This window comes from Aotus nancymaae, unplaced genomic scaffold (genome assembly GCF_030222135.1).
Source record: "Aotus nancymaae isolate 86718 unplaced genomic scaffold, 86718_ANA_hifiasm-v0.15.2.pri h1tg000006l, whole genome shotgun sequence".
NCBI classification, from domain to species: Eukaryota; Metazoa; Chordata; class Mammalia; order Primates; family Aotidae; genus Aotus; species Aotus nancymaae.
The window spans coordinates 3482825-3500810 of record NW_026988417.1 but is presented as its reverse complement, the minus strand read 5'-3'; the positions used below and the strand labels follow the sequence as shown (position 1 = coordinate 3500810).

Below are 17986 nucleotides of genomic sequence, written 5' to 3'. Positions count from 1 at the left end.
AGCTGGTTATACAACAAGGGAAGAGCAAAACCCGTTTGAACTTGTCAGACACAGGCAGGCGGGTGGATGCGCTCCTCACACACACAGCGCTCTGACACACAGCACTCCAGTACACGAGTGTTCAGGGCCACAGCAGTTCACCTAATAAACAGCTTCCAAAACACATGCCGGGGCCACCTAGGCACCACAGAAAGCGCCCCCCAAATTACCCCACTAGAACCCTCCCACAAGCAGACAGGGAAAGACAAACAACTTGTCGTTTCTGAGCACATCAAACGGCAAATGCACTTTCACAAATTGAAAACTTCATGAAAAATAAAAAATATATACATCAGAAATTGTGACTTACCGCCATCAGACACAGTTGCAGACTGAAAGAAAAGAGAGAGAGACATGAGTTAATTAAGCCTCATGACAAAACTCCGGGAACCAAAATGTCCATCTGAGGAACAAAACGGGCAGACTCTGGGAGTTTCTCAGAGGCACTCTCCAGGTGGAGGTGTCCCGGGAAAGCCAGACGGCCCAGTGAGTCAAGAGTCATGGCTCCCACTCCGCCCAGACTGGGTGACACCCAACAAGAGGAAGTCATCCTTTTCATTTGAAAGGAACAGATCCCAGCATGTCTGACAGTACAGTCTCAGTAACAGCATCAATGAAAACAGTTTCACAAACTTCAGTAGCATCATGCCCTGTAAGTGACACACGCATTGGGGCAGCCACCAACAGCCCACTCATTGCCTGTGAGCCGCAATGCCACCCAGTGCCATGCTTGCCACTCCTCATGCTCTCCAGCATGACCGCCCTCCCATGGGGTGGAACCGGGGCCTACAGAGGCGCAATGACCACTGGGGGTAGTGGCAGAGGAGTCAAGCCCAGAGCCAGGCCCCAGACCTGGTGCCCACCTGCCCAGGCAGGGCAGCACAAGAGTGGCCACCAGCAGGTGGGCTGGGGAGAAGCTTCTGAGGAAAGGGCTTGGAAGAGTGGAAGGGGCTGGAGGAGAGCAGGGTGGCTGACTCGAAGACACCAGGGACAAGAACAAACAAGTCGAGTTGTGCAGGAGGGGTGGCAGGCGGTACCGGAAGGCCAGTGTGACCAGGAGGAGGCCAAGAGCTCGAGGCAGTTGGCTGAGCCAGGAGGAAGCCGCAAAGAACAGGAAGCCACAGCGGCCCTGATGGGAGCCCTGAGCAGGGCGACCTGGCACTGCACTGGCAGGAGGCGCCCAGGGCACAGAGCCATCAGGCAGGTGCAGGACAAGCCTGGGACTGAGCCCAGGAGGGAGAGGAATCAGAAGGGGTGGGCTCTTGGGGGACACAGATGCCAGGAAGCAAAAGAGTCTGAGCAGAATGGAGTGGCTCTGCCCCTCCAACCCCAGAGGCTGGACAAACCCATGTTTGATCCAATCCCTGGAGCGGACACACTGCTGCCATCTAAGCAGGAACCCCCTCCCTTGGGGGCCTCTTGGATGGCCTAGCAAGGACCCACTCCTGTCCTCCTGTCCTGTCTGCCAAGATGAGGGCTGCCGGGGCCAGGGGAGTGAACAAGAAGGCCCTGCTGTGATGGGCAACCTGGTTCCTCCTGGCTACCCCCCAGAAGTGGAGGTCACAAACAAATAAGGCCCAGAGGAACCTCCCAAGTGAGAGGGGACCAAGGAAAAAAGCCAGGGCTTCCAGCTCCTGCCCCTGACACGGCCCTCCACATGCACTGTGTGAGTTTTAACACGAGTGGCACGCCCACTGGAATTCTGCACTTCCTGTCTGACCACCCCATGCTCGGTGCAAGGCCCCAGCCCTGCCTCCCGGCCTGCCACCGAGAGCAACTCTGCCCCCACGCAGCCTGGGCATCCAGGGCCCACTGCCAGCCCTGGCCTGACAACCCACACCAGCTATGCATCCTTCTCCCCCGCAGAGTCTGTCCCCTGGCACCCAAAGGAAGCCCCTCGACAGGCACTGTGTGAAACCAGCAGGGCCAGCTTCAGAGGGTCCTGCCATCCCGACCCACTTCCCAGTAGTGAAGACACACGGTGGCCTGCATCCACTTCTTCACTTTCCTCTCATTGGCCAGGAAGGGGAAAGAGCACACATCCTTCAAGCCAGCATGCGGCCCTAGGCCCTTGGCCCTCAGCCGCAGGGACTGGTTTTTATCAGAGGCTGTGGGGCAGCCACGTCACAGGTGCTGACACGCACACTTTGGAAAGCTGTCGTTCCTTCCATGCCCACAATAAATCATCCACAATCATGTTGCAATCTAAATGATAACACAGGCAGGCTGAGTGCAGTGGCTCATGCCTGTAATCCCAGCACTTTGGGAGGCCGAGGTGAGTGGATCACCTGAAGTCAGGAGTTCAAGACCAGCCTGGCCAACAAGATGAAACCTCATCTCTACTAAAAATATAAAAATTAGCCAGGTGTGGTGGCAGGTGCCTATAATCCCAGCTACGCGGGAGGCTGAGGCAGGAGAATCACTTTAACCCGGGAGGCAGAGGTTGCAATGAGCCGAGATCATGTCACTGCACTCTAGCCTGAGTGACAGAGTAAGACTCCATCTCAAAATAAATAAATAGCATCACAGGCAAAATATACCCTTGAGACTATGAGAAGAAAATCCACAAGGCATACACAAAATCAGAAATGTTGCCAATAATACATGAAAGCTAAATCATAAAATGTAAACTTCATAAATATGAAGGAGGTGATTCACTTCAAGTCACACTCATGATTAAAACTCAGTTCTCAGATCTGGCAGGCTGAACAAATGCACTAGAAAACCTCTACACACACAGCACTGACACCTCCCAAATCAGCAGCCACTCGAAAACCAGAAGAGAGGGGTGTCCCAGAGGTCAAACAGACCGAAGGATAAGGTGTCCGGGGGGCGTGTGATGCCCACGGAGAGGCCAAGGAAGGTAGGTACAGGCTGGCGCTGCTCCTGTGATGGGCACAGGCTGGGAGCACGCAGGGCTGGACCAGAGCCTCTGGGAGGCTCCAAGACAGTGCCACCAGTACAGGTAGAGTGTCGAGCTATTTTAAAAGTAAACTTTATCTTTTCAAACACTTTTAAATTTATACAAAAATTTACTTTAAAGACAGTACAAAGATAAACATGCTTTTTTTTCACAGTCTCACTCTGTCACCCAGGATGGAGTACAGTAGCACAATCATGGCTCTCTGCAGCCTCAACCTCCTGGGTTTGAGTGATCCTCCATGTCAGCCTCCTAAGTAGCTGGGCTCCTTAGCCAACATGCTTGGCTAATTTTTGTATTTTTTGTAGAGATGGGGTCTCACTATGTTGCCCAGGCTGGTCTTGAATTCCTAGGCTCATGTAATCCTCCCATCTTAGCCTCCCAAAGTGCTAGGATTACAGGTATGAGCCTCCATGCCCTAGCGAACACTCTTTCTAATATACTGCTACACCAGAAAGAGGAAAGGGGAATCCCTGAAATGAGAAGAGGAAGAAATAGAAGGAGGGCAGTTAGAAAATGCCAATGCTACCAGGGTCGGTACCCCACGGTGAGCCTCGGCCCTACCACAGTTGTTCCCTCAACCTGAGACCCTCCATCCAGCTCGGCCATGGCCCTCAGGGAGTAGTGTTGTCCTGGGTGCCACAGTCCTGGAAGCCACACATGTTAATGCAAATCCTTCCAGAAAGAAAATAGGGGACCTCAGGAGTTCCAAAAAGTGAGCCCACTCAAATATGAGTACACTATGAAAACCAAGGAGAAGCCCAGCGTGAGTGGGTGTCGGCAGAGACAACAAGGGGCAGAGCCTCAGACACCGGAGCCATCTAATGGAGAGTGCTGAATCCTTCTCTGTGAGGCTGTGGAGAAACAAAGGCTGCAACAGAACACGAGCATGGTGCAGATCGGAGAAAGAACCATATGGAACGTCTGACAGTAAAACACAACAGGTGCAGTTAAAGATTCAATAGGAAGCTGAACAGAGATGGGGCAGTTGAAGAGAGAATTTGGGAACTGGAAGATGGAACCAAAAATGATCACACTGACCACAGCACAGAGGGATGGGCAGAGAAGAAAAGGAGGAGTAGAGAGAGTGGCAGAGAATTGAACGGTGGTCTCCCTCAGGATCGGAGATTCAGAAATGACCACAGTGAGCTCCTGAAGAGTCACCTACAAAATGGTGCCGTGAGCAGGACTACTGCAAGCCGAGAGACTTTTCAGCAGATCCTGTGATGTTGATCTCCCAAGGTGGTCACAGGAATCGAGACACCCACCACAGTGGCTCAGCACAGCATCTAGTTGGCACTCACCACAGATTTAATTTACTAATCATCCCTGCCACTTCCGCCTGTGCTCAGGAGGGGAGCTAAGAAGGCAGAGTGACCGAGGGCTTGTCTCAGCATCAGGAAGGGGAGGGAAGGAGAGGGCACCTTGCAGCTCCTTTCTTCATTTCAAAGAGGGACATTATATCTCTGACAAGAACTCTTAGAAGTTATGTCATCAATGTAAGTGGAAAAAATGCAAAATGATTTCATAGTATAATCACAAATACGTAAATTTTTCTTTAAAATGTAAGATCTGTGAAAACATACTCTCAAATACTAAAAAGACATAATTAGCCACAAAGAACCAGCATCTAAAGCTAATGGCAGTCAACTGCCCTTGAATGGTGAGGTTATAACTCTTTTTTGACAGATAAAACTTTGTGCTGTACAATGGGCGAAGGCGCCGGTGCTGGCAGGGAAGCCTCTGGCCTTCATACGCAGGTGGCTGGACCTCAGTTTACACAGTGCACAGCTCTCTCACTCCCAGGTATATTCATTAACAAAAGCAGTAAGACGCGTGGTAAATATAAATGATCTCTTTGCAAATTAAGTAATCTTGTCAGGAAAAGTCAAAACCAATTTCTCTGAAAGTATGAAAGCTTGAAGAGGACAGGAGTTTGATGTCCAGGTGATGTGACTTGGCTGTGTCCCTACCCACATCTCATCTTGTAGTTCCCAGAATCCCGTGTCGTGGAAGGCACCTGAATCATGGAGGTGGTTGCCCTCATGTTGTGCTTGTGATAGTGAGTGAGTTCTCGCAAGATCTGATGGTTTTATAAGGGGCTTTTCCCTCTTTTGCTTGGCACTTCTGTCTCTTGCCATCATGTGAAGAAGGACGTGTATGCTTCCCTTTTCGCCATGACCGTAAGTTCCCTGAGGAACTTCAGCTATGCGGAACTGAGTCAATTAAACCCCTTTCCTTTAAAAATTACCCAGTCTCAGGTATTTCTTCACAGCAGTGTGAGAACAGATTAATACAGTACCAGAACTGGGGTGCTGCTGTAAAGATAACAGAAAATGTGGAAGTGACTTTGGAACTGGGTAACAGGCAGAGGCTGGAACCGTTTAGAGAGCTTAGAAGAAGACAGGAAAATACGGGAAACTTTGGAACTTCCTAGAGACTTGGAGTGTTCAGAAGACAGAAATATGTGTGAAAGTTTGGAACTTCCTGGAGACCTGTTGAATGGCTTTGACCAAAACGCTGATATCGATATGGGCAACAAAGTTCAGGCTGAGGTGGTCTTAGATGGAGATGAGGAACTTGCTGGGAACTGGAGTAAAGATCACTCTTGTTATGCTTTAGCAAAGAGACTGGTGGCACTTTGCCCCTGGCCTAGAGATCTGTGGAACTCTGAACTTGAGAGAGATGATTTAGGGTATCTGGTGGAAGAAACTTCTAAGCAGCAAAGCATTCAAGAGGAAGCAGAGCATAAAATTTGGAAAATTTGCAGCCTGATGATGTGATAGAAAAGAAAAAAAAAATTTCTGGGGAGAAAGTCAAGCTGGCTACAGAAATTTGTATAAGTAACAAGGAACCAAATGTTAATCACCAAGACAATGGTGAAAATGTCTCCAGGGCATGTCAGAGACCTTTGGGGCAGCCCCTCCCATCATAGGTCTGGATGCCTAGGAGGGAAGAATGGATTCCTGGGTTGGGCCCAGGGCCACCCTGCTCTATGCAGCCCCAGGACCTGGTGCCCTGAATCCCAGCTGCTTCAGCTCCAGCCATGGCTAAAAGGGGCAGAGGTATAGTCAGGCTACTGCTTCAGATGATGAAAGCCTCAAGTTTTGGCAGCTTACATGCGGTACTGAGCACAAAAGTCAAGAACTGAGGTTTGGGAACCTCTGCCTAGATTTCAAAGGATGCACTGAAAAGCCTGGATGTCCAGGCAAACGTCTGCTACATGACTGGGGGCCTCATGGAGAACCTCTGCTTGGGCAGTGTGAAAGGGAAATGTAGGGTCAGAGTCCCCACAGAGTCCCCACTGGGACACTGCCTAGTGGAGCTGTGAGAAGAGGGCCACCCTCCTCCAGACCCCAGAATGGTAGATCCACCAACAGCTTGCACCATGCATCTGGAAAAGCCGCAGACACTGAATACTAGCCCATGAAAACAGCTGGGAGGGGAGGTGTACCCTGCAAAGCCACAGGGGCAGAACTGCCCAAGGCTGTTGGAGCCCACCTCTTGCATCAGCGTGCCCTGGATGTGGGACATGGAGTCAAAGGAGATCATTTTGGTATAATGACTGCCCTACTGGATTTTGGACTTGCATGGAGCCTGTAGCTCCTCTGTTATGGTCAATTTCTCCCATTTGGCATGGGAGTATTTACCCAATGCCTGTACTCCCATTGTATCTTGGAAGTAATTAACATGCTTTTGATTTTACAGGCACCAGGCAGAAGGGATTTGCCTTGTCTCAGATAAGACTTTGAGACTTGGACTTTTGAGTTAACACTAGAATGAGTTAAGACTTTGGGGGGACTGTTGGAAGGGCATAACTGTGTTTTGAAATGTGGGAACATGAGATTTGGGAGGAGCCAGGGAGGAGTGATACAGTTTGGCTATGTTGCCACCCAAATCTCATCTTGAATTGTAGTTCCCATAATCCCCACATGTCATGGGAGGGACTCAGTGGGAGGTAACTGAATACTGGGAGCAGTTGCCCCCTTGTGATAGTGAGTTCTCACAAGATCTTATGGTTTTATAAGGGCCTTTCTCACTTTTGCTGAGTACTTCTTTCTCCTGCTGCCATGTGAAGAAGGACATGCTTGCTTCTCTTTCCGTCATGACTGTAAGTTCCCTGAGGCCTCCCCAGCCATGTGGAACTGTGAGGCAATTAAACCCTTTTCCTTTATAAATTACCCAGTCTTGAGTATTTTGTCATAGCAGCATGAGAACAGACTAATACATTAGGTAATATTAAATTTTTAAGGTGTGCAGTGTGTTATTTTAATATATGCATACACTGTAATATGATTACCACAATCAAGCAAATTAACAGGTACCTCCATCACCTTACTTAGTTACCTTTTCTGTGTGTGGTGAGAATCTATTCTCTCAGCAAATCAAGATTTACTCTCTTAGCAAATTGCAAGCATACAATAAATGCAGCCATCAAGCTATACATTAGATCTGTACAACTTATTCATCTTATAAATGGAATTTGTACCCTGTGTCCAACATCTCTCCACCACTACCCCCAGGCACTGGTAAGCACCAGTCTACTCTCTGCATCCATGAATTCAATGTTTTCAGAGTCTACATATAAGTGAAGCCATACATGTTTGGTTTCATCCATGTTGTTCAAAATGGCAGGAGTTCCTTTAAGGCAGAATATGCTATTCTCATTCTCTCTCTCTACACACACACACACACACACACACACACACACTTCCTTTCACACACACACACACTTCCTTTATCCCTTAGGTTTTCATATCTTAGCTATTGTGAATAATGCTTCCATGAACTATGAGAGACTGATTTTATTTCCTCTGGAGATATACCCAGTAGTGGACCATATGGTAGTTCCATGTTTAATTTTTCAAGGAACCTCCATGCTACTTGCACAATGGCTGAACAATTTACATTCCACCAATGGTGCAAGGGTTCCCTCTTCTCCTATCCTCATCCACACTTGTTATCTTTCACCTTTCTGATAACAGCCATTCTACAGGCATCGATGACAGCTCACTGTGTGACTGCATTTCCCTGATGACGGGTGATGCTGAGGCCTCTGCATATACCTGTTGGCCATCTGTAGATCTTCTTTGGAAAAATGTCTCCTATGGCCCTTTGCCATTTTTTAATTGGGTTATTCGGCCTTTGCCACTGAGATCCTTATGTATTTGGATATTAACCCCTTATTGGATATACGGTTTGCAAGTATTTTCTCCCATTCACAGGTTCCTTTTTCATTTTGTCAGTTATATCCTTTGTTGTGCAGAAACTTTTTATTTCAATGTAATTCCACTTGTTTACTTTTAGTTTTGTTACCCATTCTTTTAGTGTCATGTCCAAAAAAAATCATTGCCAAGACTGATGCCATGGAACTTTCCTGTGTTTTCTTCCAGAAGTTTTTTTTGGTTTCGGGTGTTTTTAATCCATTTGTGAGCTGATGTTTGTGTATCTGTGATGAGGACCCCGTTTCTCCACATGACTTCTGGGTTAGGCATTCCCACATCTGCTGGCACACGTGGACCCGTGTAAACATGTTTATGAATTAAAGCACAGCATTCCTAATGTGTATTCTCATATGTAGTACTATTTGTACTAATAACTTGTTTTCATTGGCCTATACTTCTTGGATTCTTCCCAAATTTCCATATTTACACATTATACTTACAAAAAAAGTACAGCCACAAAAACAAAGCCACCCATGGAAAAAGATCCCAGTAAGTCAGCATTTTTCAGTGCTTACAATTTAAACATATACCATAAGTAATAGCTCTAAAAATTTCTATAACATGCCTCCAGAATTGGAATTTACACTAAAGTAAATATAACTCTTTTTTAAAGAAACTGACAAAGTATTTTAAAATGTAACTTAAGTCCGCACAACCTCTGCTCCTCGGCAGGTCTCTTGGACGTGCCAGCTCGGCTGAAGAGGACTCAATTGCTCCTCTGCAGGAAGTCTGTCTGGGCCACACACATCCATGGATATTTTATTTTGAATTTATGTTTTGAAAGTTTTAAATGATTTATATGAAGAGTGTCACATGAGGAATCTAACCTTTGTTAAGGTTTATTCTGTTAGTAACACTAGACAAAAGGAATTATTAGAACATATACTTCCTAAATTACACTGGTTTACAGCAATACACTGTAATATAAATTTTCCATTTTGAGCCACTGACAAAATCTTCTACCTTGGACATAAGAACTATTCAATAACCACATGATGTCCTTAAAAAAGGGGACCAAAGGCCTGCAAGTTGCTCAAATGCATTAAATGTTTTCAATACAAACAGAAGAAATGTAAAAAAATGAATTATGAATTCAGTAATCAGCTGGGCACAGTTGTCTTATGCCTGCAATCACAGCACTTTGGGATGCCGAGAAAGGAGGATCACTTGAGCTCAAGAGTTTGAGACCAGTCTGGGCAATATAGAAAGACCCTGCCGATACAAAAAAATACAAAAGTTAGCTGAGTGTGGTGGCGTGTGCCTGTAGTCCCAGCTACTTGGGGCACGGGAGGATCACTTGAGCCCCCCAAGTAGCTAGGACTCCAGTGGCTTCTGCACAGGAGGACCCTTTCCATTCCTGATGGAAGGAAGTTAAGGCTTCAGTGAGGCATGACCACACCACTGCACTCCAGTCTGGATGACAGAGTGAGACTCTGTCTCAAAAAAAAAAAAAAAAAAAAAAATTAACAATCCAATTTGCACATATATATCCTTTACCTTTTAAAACTTCATCCTTTACATTTCAAGGTAATCTCTCCCTGGACCAAACGCAGAAGAGCGCAGCATCCACACTGCGGACCGAGGCCTCGGAAAGGCGGGTCTGGGTCTCTGAGGCAGGCAGGGCTGAGTGCAGCACAGAGCAAGTGTTCAGGAGAGGGGACCCTGGCTTGCTGGCTCACTGCACTCCCACGTGCTGGGCTGCTCTCTGCTCCACTAGCACAGGGGTTTTCAGACCCAGCCATGACCCTGCAAGGGGCTAGCAAATCAACTCAGGGAGTGCGAGCAAGCCTTCCTTGCTACCCTCCGGCCTGGCCTGAACACCTGGGAGAGGCCCTGCCACAGCCATGAGGACTTCCTTGCAGTACAGGCCAAGGTTTCTTGGCTGTGGGCCACAGGGAGGGGCCACTCCACAGACCTGAAGGAGCTAAGGGGCGGGGCTGCACAAACATTGTCAGCACGCACAGACACACACTTTACTTCCTTTTAAACAAACAAGCAAGTTCAACCAAAGAGACAACAAGAGATGAGGTCCATGTGGAGGCAAAGTGGAGGCCCACAGTTCTAGGTCCAGACGACACAGTTTACAGTAAGGAACTTCTGTGACCAAGGGACATCAAGGACAAGGGGAGGAAGGTAATGCGGGGGGCTCAGGAGCAGCAGTGACAGGCAGGACAGCAGGAAGTGGGGGACATGGAGACTGGAGCGTGGAGCCAGTGCAGCACGGCTGCCATGGCCTGTGGGAAGGGCAACACACCTGGTTAAGACACGGACCTGTGCTTCTCTCTCTAGAATGTGTGTGTATGCTTCTCTCTCTAGTGTATGTGTGTGCTTCTCTCTCTAGTGTATGTGTGTGCTTCTCTCTCTAGTGTTTGTGTATGTGCTTCTCTCTCTAGTGTGTGTGTGTGTGCTTCTCTCTCTAGTGTGTGTGCATGTGTGTGCTTCTCTCTCTAGAGTGTGTGTGCGTGTGTGTGTGCTTCTCTCTCTAGTGTGTATGTGCTTCTCTCTAGTGTGTGTGTATGTGCTTCTCTCTCTAGTGTGTATGTGCTACTCTCTCTAGTGTGTGTGCTTCTCTCTCTAGTGTGTGTGTGTGCTTCTCTCTCTAGTGTGTGTGTATGTGCTTCTCTCTCTAGTGTATGTGCTTCTCTCTCTAGTGTGTATGTGCTTCTCTCTCTAGTGTGTGTGCTTCTCTCTAGTGTGTGTGTGTGCTTCTCTCTCTGGTGTGTGTGTATGTGTGCTTCTCTCTCTAGTGTGTGTGCTTCTCTCTCTAGTGTGTGTGTGCTTCTCTCTCTAGTGTGTGTGTATGTGCTTCTCTCTCTAGTGTGTGTATGTGCTTCTCTCTCTAGTGTGTATGTGCTTCTCTCTCTAGTGTGTGTGTATGTGCTTCTCTCTCTAGTGTGTGTGCTTCTCTCTCTAGTGTGTGTGCTTCTCTCTCTAGTGTGTGTGTATGTGCTTCTCTCTCTAGTGTGTGTGTGCTTCTCTCTCTAGTGTGTGTGTATGTGCTTCTCTCTCTAGTGTGTGTGCTTCTCTCTCTAGTGTGTGTGCATGTGTGTGCTTCTCTCTCTAGTGTGTGCTTCTCTCTCGAGGGTGTGTGTGTGCTTCTCTCTCTAGTGTGTGTATGGGTGCTTCTCTCTCTAGTGTGTCTGTGCTTCTCTCTCTAGTGTGTGTGTGTGCTTCTCTCTCTAGTGTGTGTGTATATGCTTCTCTCTCTAGTGTGTGTATGTGCTTCTCTCTCTAGTGTGTGTATGTGCTTCTCTCTCTAGTGTGTGTGTATGTGCTTCTCTCTCTAGTGTGTGTGTGCTTCTCTCTCTAGTGTGTATGTGCTTCTCTCTCTAGTGTGTGTATATGCTTCTCTCTCTAGAGTGTGTGTGCTTCTCTCTCTAGTGTGTGTGTATGTGCTTCTCTCTCTAGTGTGTGTATATGCTTCTCTCTCTAGAGTGTGTGTGCTTCTCTCTCTAGTGTGTGTGTATGTCCTTCTCTCTCTAGAGTGTGTATATGCTTCTCTCTCTAGAGTGTGTGTGCTTCTCTCTCTAGTGTGTGTGTATGTCCTTCTCTCTCTAGAGTGTATGTGTGCTTCTCTCTCTAGTGTGTGTGCTTCTCTCTCTAGAGTGTGTGTGCTTCTCTCTCTAGAGTGTGTGTGTGTATGTGCTTCTCTCTAGTGTGTGTGCGCTTCTCTCTAGTGTGTGTGCTTCTCTCTCTAGTGTGTGTGCTTCTCTCTCTAGTGTGTGTGTATGTGCTTCTCTCTCTAGAGCGTGTGTGTGCTTCTCTCTCTAGTGTGTGTGTATGTGCTTCTCTCTCTAGAGTGTGTGTGCGCTTCTCTCTCTAGTGTGTGTGTATGTGCTTCTCTCTCTAGAGCGTGTGTGTGCTTCTCTCTCTAGTGTGTGTGTTTCTCTCTAGAGTGTGTGTGTGCTTCTCTCTCTAGAGTGTGTGTATGTGCTTCTCTCTAGTGTCTGTGCGCTTCTCTCTAGTGTGTATGCTTCTCTCTCTAGTGTGTGTGTGCTTCTCTCTCTAGTGTGTGTGTATGTGCTTCTCTCTCTAGAGTGTGTGTGTGCTTCTCTCTCTAGTGTGTGTGCTTCTCTCTCTAGAGTGTGTGTATGTCCTTCTCTCTGTAGAGTGTATGTGTGCTTCTCTCTCTAGAGTGTGTGTATGTCCTTCTCTCTCTAGAGTGTATGTGTGCTTCTCTCTCTAGTGTGTGTGCTTCTCTCTCTAGTGTGTATGTGCGTCTCTCTCTAGTGTGTGTGTATGTGCTTCTCTCTCTAGTGTGTGTATATGCTTCTCTCTCTAGAGTGTGTGTGCTTCTCTCTGTAGTGTGTGTGTATGTCCTTCTCTCTCTAGAGTGTATGTGTGCTTCTCTCTCTAGTGTGTGTGCTTCTCTCTCTAGTGTGTATGTGCTTCTCTCTCTAGTGTGTGTGCTTCTCTCTCTAGCGTGTGTGTGCTTCTCTCTAGAGTGTGTGCGTATGTCCTTCTCTCTCTAGAGTGTATGTGTGCTTCTCTCTCTAGTGTGTGTGCTTCTCTCTCTAGTGTGTATGTGCTTCTCTCTCTAGTGTGTGTGTATGTGCTTCTCTCTCTAGTGTGTGTATATGCTTCTCTCTCTAGAGTGTGTGTGCTTCTCTCTCTAGTGTGTGTGTATGTCCTTCTCTCTCTAGAGTGTATGTGTGCTTCTCTCTCTAGTGTGTGTGTGCTTCTCTCTCTAGAGTGTTTGTGCACTTCTCTCTAGTGTGTATGTGTGCTTCTCTCTCTAGAGTGTGTGTGCTTCTCTCTCTAGAGTGTGTGTGTGTATGTGCTTCTCTCTAGTGTCTGTGCGCTTCTCTCTAGTGTGTGTGCTTCTCTCTCTAGTGTGTGTGTGCTTCTCTCTCTAGTGTGTGTATGTGCTTCTCTCTCGAGCGTGTGTGCTTCTCTCTCTAGTGTGTGTGTATGTGCTTCTCTCTCTAGTGTATGTGTGCTTCTCTCTCTAGTGTGTGTGCTTCTCTCTCTAGTGTGTGTGCTTCTCTCTCTAGAGTGTGTGTGCTTCTCTCTAGTGTGTGTGTGCTTCTCTCTAGAGTGTGTGTGCTCTCTCTAGTGTGTGTGGGCTTCTCTTTAGAGTGTGTGTGTGCATGTGCATGTGCTTCTCTCTCTAGTGTGTGTGTGCTCTCTAGTGTGTGTGCTTCTCTCTCTAGTGTGTGTGTGCTCTCTAGAGTGTGTGTGCTTCTCTCTAGTGTGTGTGCTTCTCTCTCTAGTGTGTGTGCTTCTCCCTCTAGAGTGTGTGTGTGCTTCTCTGTAGTGTGTGTGTGCTTCTCTGTAGTGTGTGTGTGCTTCTCTCTAGAGTGTGTGTGTGCTTCTCTCTCTAGTGTGTGTGCTTCTCTCTCTAGTGTGTGTGTGTGCTTCTCTCTCTAGTGTGTGTGTGCTCTCTCTAGTGTGTGTGCATGTGTGTGCTTCTCTCTCTAGAGTGTGTGCTTCTCTCTCGAGTGTGTGTGTGCTTCTCTCTCTAGTGTGTGTGTATGTGCTTCTCTAGTGTGTGTGTGCTTCTCTCTCTAGTGTGTGTGTGCTTCTCTCTCTAGAGTGTGTGTGTGCATGTGCGTGTGCTTCTCTCTCTAGTGTGTGTGGGTGCATGTGTGTGTGCGTGTGTGTGCGTTTGTGTGCGCTTCTCTCTAGAGTGTGTGTCTGCGTGTGCTTCTCTCTCTAGAGTGTGTGTGCGCGCATGTGCTTCTCTCTCTAGTGTGTGTGGGTGCGTGTGTGCGTGTGCGTGTGTGTTCCAAGGAGCTTTTCCACCTTTAATAAAATCAGAAGAACCTGAGCCGGAGCCAAGACCACAATGACAGCGTCTTAAGACGGCAGCAGCTAATATTCATTTCGTATCCTTCACAGAGCCTAAGATAATACATTCTGACAACTTTCGGGCCCAAAGTAGCACCCTCCTTGGGCCAGCGGTTGGGGCCATCTGACTTTGGGATGCTCCTTCCTGCCACACCATAACCCTCTGTTGGGACAAACACCACACAGGCCTTTGCCCTCCTCTGCTCGCCCACTCTCAGAGGCCAAGAGCCCTCTAGCACGCAGACAGGTAGGTAGCAGGCTGCCAGGCATCCAGGCTGACGTTCATGACTCAGGTTCCCAATGTGGCAGTGCCAACCCCCACGTGGAAAGGTGAGTATAAAAGTCAGCTGTGCTGAGAGGCTCTGGGCAGGGAGTGGCACTAACACAGCAGGCCACCAGGAGCTCATCCCATGCTGGAGATGAGGGCTGGAGCCCACACTCCCACCCAAGATCCAAGCCCAAGCCCAGGGAAATGTTCGCTCATATGAACTAAGGTTCAGCGACTGTCTCAAAATGACCCCCTGTGCAGCTAAGCCCTGGTCTAAGACAGGGCTTAAGAGATAGCTAAGCCTCCTGTCTCCCCCTTGGCTCCCCTCCTGGCAGCCCCCTTGGTGGTGTCCAGCATAACCATGGGTTGGTTATGGGGTTATGAACTGCCCTGCCCACAGGGACAGGCGGTGCATGGCAAAACACAAGCTGAGAACGCTCCCACTCACTCAGCAAAGCATCTGCTAAGCCCCCATGATGCGGTGAGCCATCCTGAGATGCTGGATGTACAAAACAAGCACGTGCCATGCAAACCCTGAACCGAGAGCCCCGCCCTGCAGAGCCTGGCCTGAGGCAGGAAGCCATGGGACAGGGGCAGGGGCAGCTAGGATGGCGCTGCGCATGGGACAGGGGTAAGGGGCAGGGACAGCTAGGATGGCGCTGCACATTCTGGCGGTGCACATGCAGGACGGGGCAGGGCAGGGGCAGCTGGAGGCTCCGCAGTGCTCCAGGCAAGAGATGGGGATGGGGGCAGGCTGCAGCAATGGGGATGAGAAAGTGTAAACTCAGGAAGCCCAGGAGCTTGCTGACATGGAGTATTAGAGGGAGTGGGCTCAAGCAGAGGGGACAGGGCTTGTCCCCTCCTGAGATGCGGGAGACTGAGGGAGGGACACACTGGGGTGAGGGGAGAATCCAAGTCATATTTGGGACTTAAGTCTGAGGGGCTTCCTGGATGTCTGAGGAGAGATGGTAAGAAGATGTGGATCTGTCACTGAGGCTGGGGTCCAGGGCGGAGGTGCCTGCTGCAGGGAAGGCAGGGAGGGGAGCATGTGATGGATGAATCGAGCCTATCCTGGAAGGTGGTGTGGGAAGGAAACCGGTCCCTGCCCAGTCCAGGCCTCCCCTGTGAAGACCTGATGGCAGCAAGCTGATGGAGTCGGAGGGGAAGCAGGGAACCCGGAGCGCACTGCTGCAGAAACCCGAGGAAAGCCGGCCCAGCACTTGAAGCACAGCAGCTCCTGCTATCTGGGGAAGGCTGGGTCCCTGCCTCATGTGTAGGATGGCAAGCATTGCAAGGAACCCCAACCGGCCTCCATATCCATCCAACAGAGACTGGGACACCTGCACTCACAGAGCTGCGTGGGACAAGATAGGAGAAGGTAATGGGTGCTCGAGGGCCTCGCCATGCAAGCTCGCCGCCTTCCTCCTCAGGACCCAGGAGAAAGGGCTGTGGGTTTTTGTCCTGAGAAGGATACAGCGCTAAGTACGTAACATGGAAAGATAGCTGCCAGCGTAAAGTGTCCAATTTCTTAATGAAAAGAAGGGGGAAGAGGTGAAAATAGAAATTTATTATAACAGTTCTTCTCAAATATACTTGGAGGTGTCCTTATGTAGGTAACAAGACTCAAAGCGTCAGCAAACAAGAGAAGAATCTGCAACCAGCATGTGAAGTGGGATGTGTGGATGGTCCCCAACACAGACTCCAGGCCCTCCTGCACCAGGCTCAGGGGCAACAGAGGCCTGGGGCGAAAGGTGAGCTGACCAACATGGGAGAACACAGGCAGGCTGGAGGTAGGGCACACAGCCACAGCACACTGTGTGCATGTGCCCTGCAATCCCAGTGCCGGTCAGCACTGCACTTCAGTGTCCTAAAGGAGCGAAGGCACGCGAGGGCAATTTGGGAGATGCGGTTAATGACACTGATGAGAGCACCTGGGTTAATCCAGGCTAGACAAGAGACACGGTGAAATGCAAACACCTTCCTGATGGCCCACCAAGCTCATCCTACAGAGGCCCGGAAATGACCTAGCAGAGGTGTCCACACAGATGTCATCCCAGGCATGTCAGCCCCAGGCACGCCCCTGAACCTTCCCAGCCATGCCCCACTGCCACCAGCCTCAGTCCCTAATACAACTTTGTCCCGCGGGAGCCGGGACTCTCTGCTGGAGGACCCTGGAGGCTGGCCCAGCCTGGCTGCCCGTGGCAGACTTGCAAGGAAGGCTGAAGACTGCTGTCAAATGGCATGGGGGCAAAAGGCTGCAGCCAGAGTCACCCGCATGTCTCCAGCAGCCACTGCCTCCTCGCGACCACCCTCCATCTTCCTCTTTATCCTTTCACTTCCCCAGGCTCTGACACAGGCCCTGCCCTCTTCCCTGCATGTCTCACCGTGTCCTCTACGTGGCCACAGCCGCACCAGGCCACAGACTGCATCAGCTCCCACGCCTCCTCCCCGCTGCCCTTCCTCAGCGACTATGGCCTCCACACTGCCTGTAAGAGATTATTCCACTTTTTTAAACACTGCCACCCTTGTTTGAGATTTTTAAAATATTAAACAGAATGCCAATGCCTGAAGGAGAGAAGTCCTTTGGTCTCTGGAAAGTTCTTTGTGTCACACTCTGGCAGTCTGAAAACACCTCCCCGTGCTGAGAGAACGAAGGCAAATCTACATGGCACCTGACGTGCCTCCAGGTCTCTCAAGGGCTCTGCCTTGAGACAAAGCTTCTGCCAAGTGTCTAACACTGCATGACTTATTTTCATGAAGGAAGGAAAGGACACTCTGAGACATCACAAAACTACACCCTGGCGGCCACTGCCACCTCCACACCGGCCACACAGGGCACACCTGGGAGGCCAGTGTGGATGTGCCCGAGGCAGTGCCAACGCCGGGCCTCTGATAGCTGAGGACTGAAGTCAAACCCCTAGCTTGGACAGAGGAGGAATGCCAGGGAAGCCAACAGCTCAGGCAGCTCCGAGACAACTGTCACGCTTGTCCAGCTGTGCGCCAGCAGGGCCTGACCTGGGCACTCACTCACAGTGGGGACTTGTTCCCACAACTCAGAAGAAAGGTGGAACTGGCCCAGAAAGTTCCATCCAGGACCCCATGACAGCCACAGGCTGACTAAATGGCTGTTGCCTGGCAGGGAGAGCTGGGCTGCCCAGGGCTGCAGCAGCCCCCCGACCCAGAGCGGCCACCCCACAGCAGGGCATCCTGGGAGGGGTGCACAGGCAGACCTTGAGGGCTCTCTTCCTCCAGGGAATTCCTATTTCTTTGGGGCTGAGGTCTCGGTGTCTCCTCTCTGCATCTAAGTAGCATTAGAGCCTGCAACACCTGATGAAACATGGTCTATGAAACAGGACAAAGCACCCTAAATAGGGACAGGCACAGGCATCTTCCCAGTCTGCCGGAGTCGGGGAGCCAGGGATCGGCCGATCTGGTGCCAGAGCCTTCGTTCTCTCCGACTGGAAATCCCAGCAGCTCCCCACATGCTCTTGGAATGGAGTTGGGCAACAGCTCCTAGAAAGGCTGGGGTGTCCTCCCCCTCAGGATGAGGGGAGCTGGAGACACATGGGCCTCCGGAAGAGTGCTGCTGCAGAAATGGACGATGGCGCCCTGGCATTCCCTGACCCTCCAATCCTTGAGAAAAATGACCTGAAGCTCAGAGGGAGAAGCAATTCTGCCGACCGCGGAGGCTTTCCAGCCCCTCAACTACTGGCCAGAGTCCAGCCAGGCAGAGCTGCAGCCGAG

General features: G+C 49.7%; 1 protein-coding gene and 1 long non-coding RNA gene across 5 annotated transcripts in view; one reads left to right on the top strand and one right to left on the bottom strand.

The window, feature by feature from the left end:
• Positions 1-17986, bottom strand: part of RGS12 (regulator of G protein signaling 12) — a 167602-nt gene that overhangs the window by 57737 nt on the left and 91879 nt on the right. For all 4 annotated transcript variants that reach the window (XM_064365449.1, XM_064365451.1, XM_064365454.1 and 1 more), the window contains one exon: positions 350-371. In XM_064365449.1, coding sequence (XP_064221519.1) covers positions 350-371 — 22 coding nt within the window. The remainder of the gene's footprint in view (positions 1-349; positions 372-17986) is intronic.
• Positions 14929-17615, top strand: LOC135270148 (uncharacterized). The gene is made up of 3 exons (XR_010338393.1): positions 14929-15620; positions 15856-15993; positions 16587-17615. It is a non-coding gene; the product is annotated as an uncharacterized LOC135270148 (long non-coding RNA).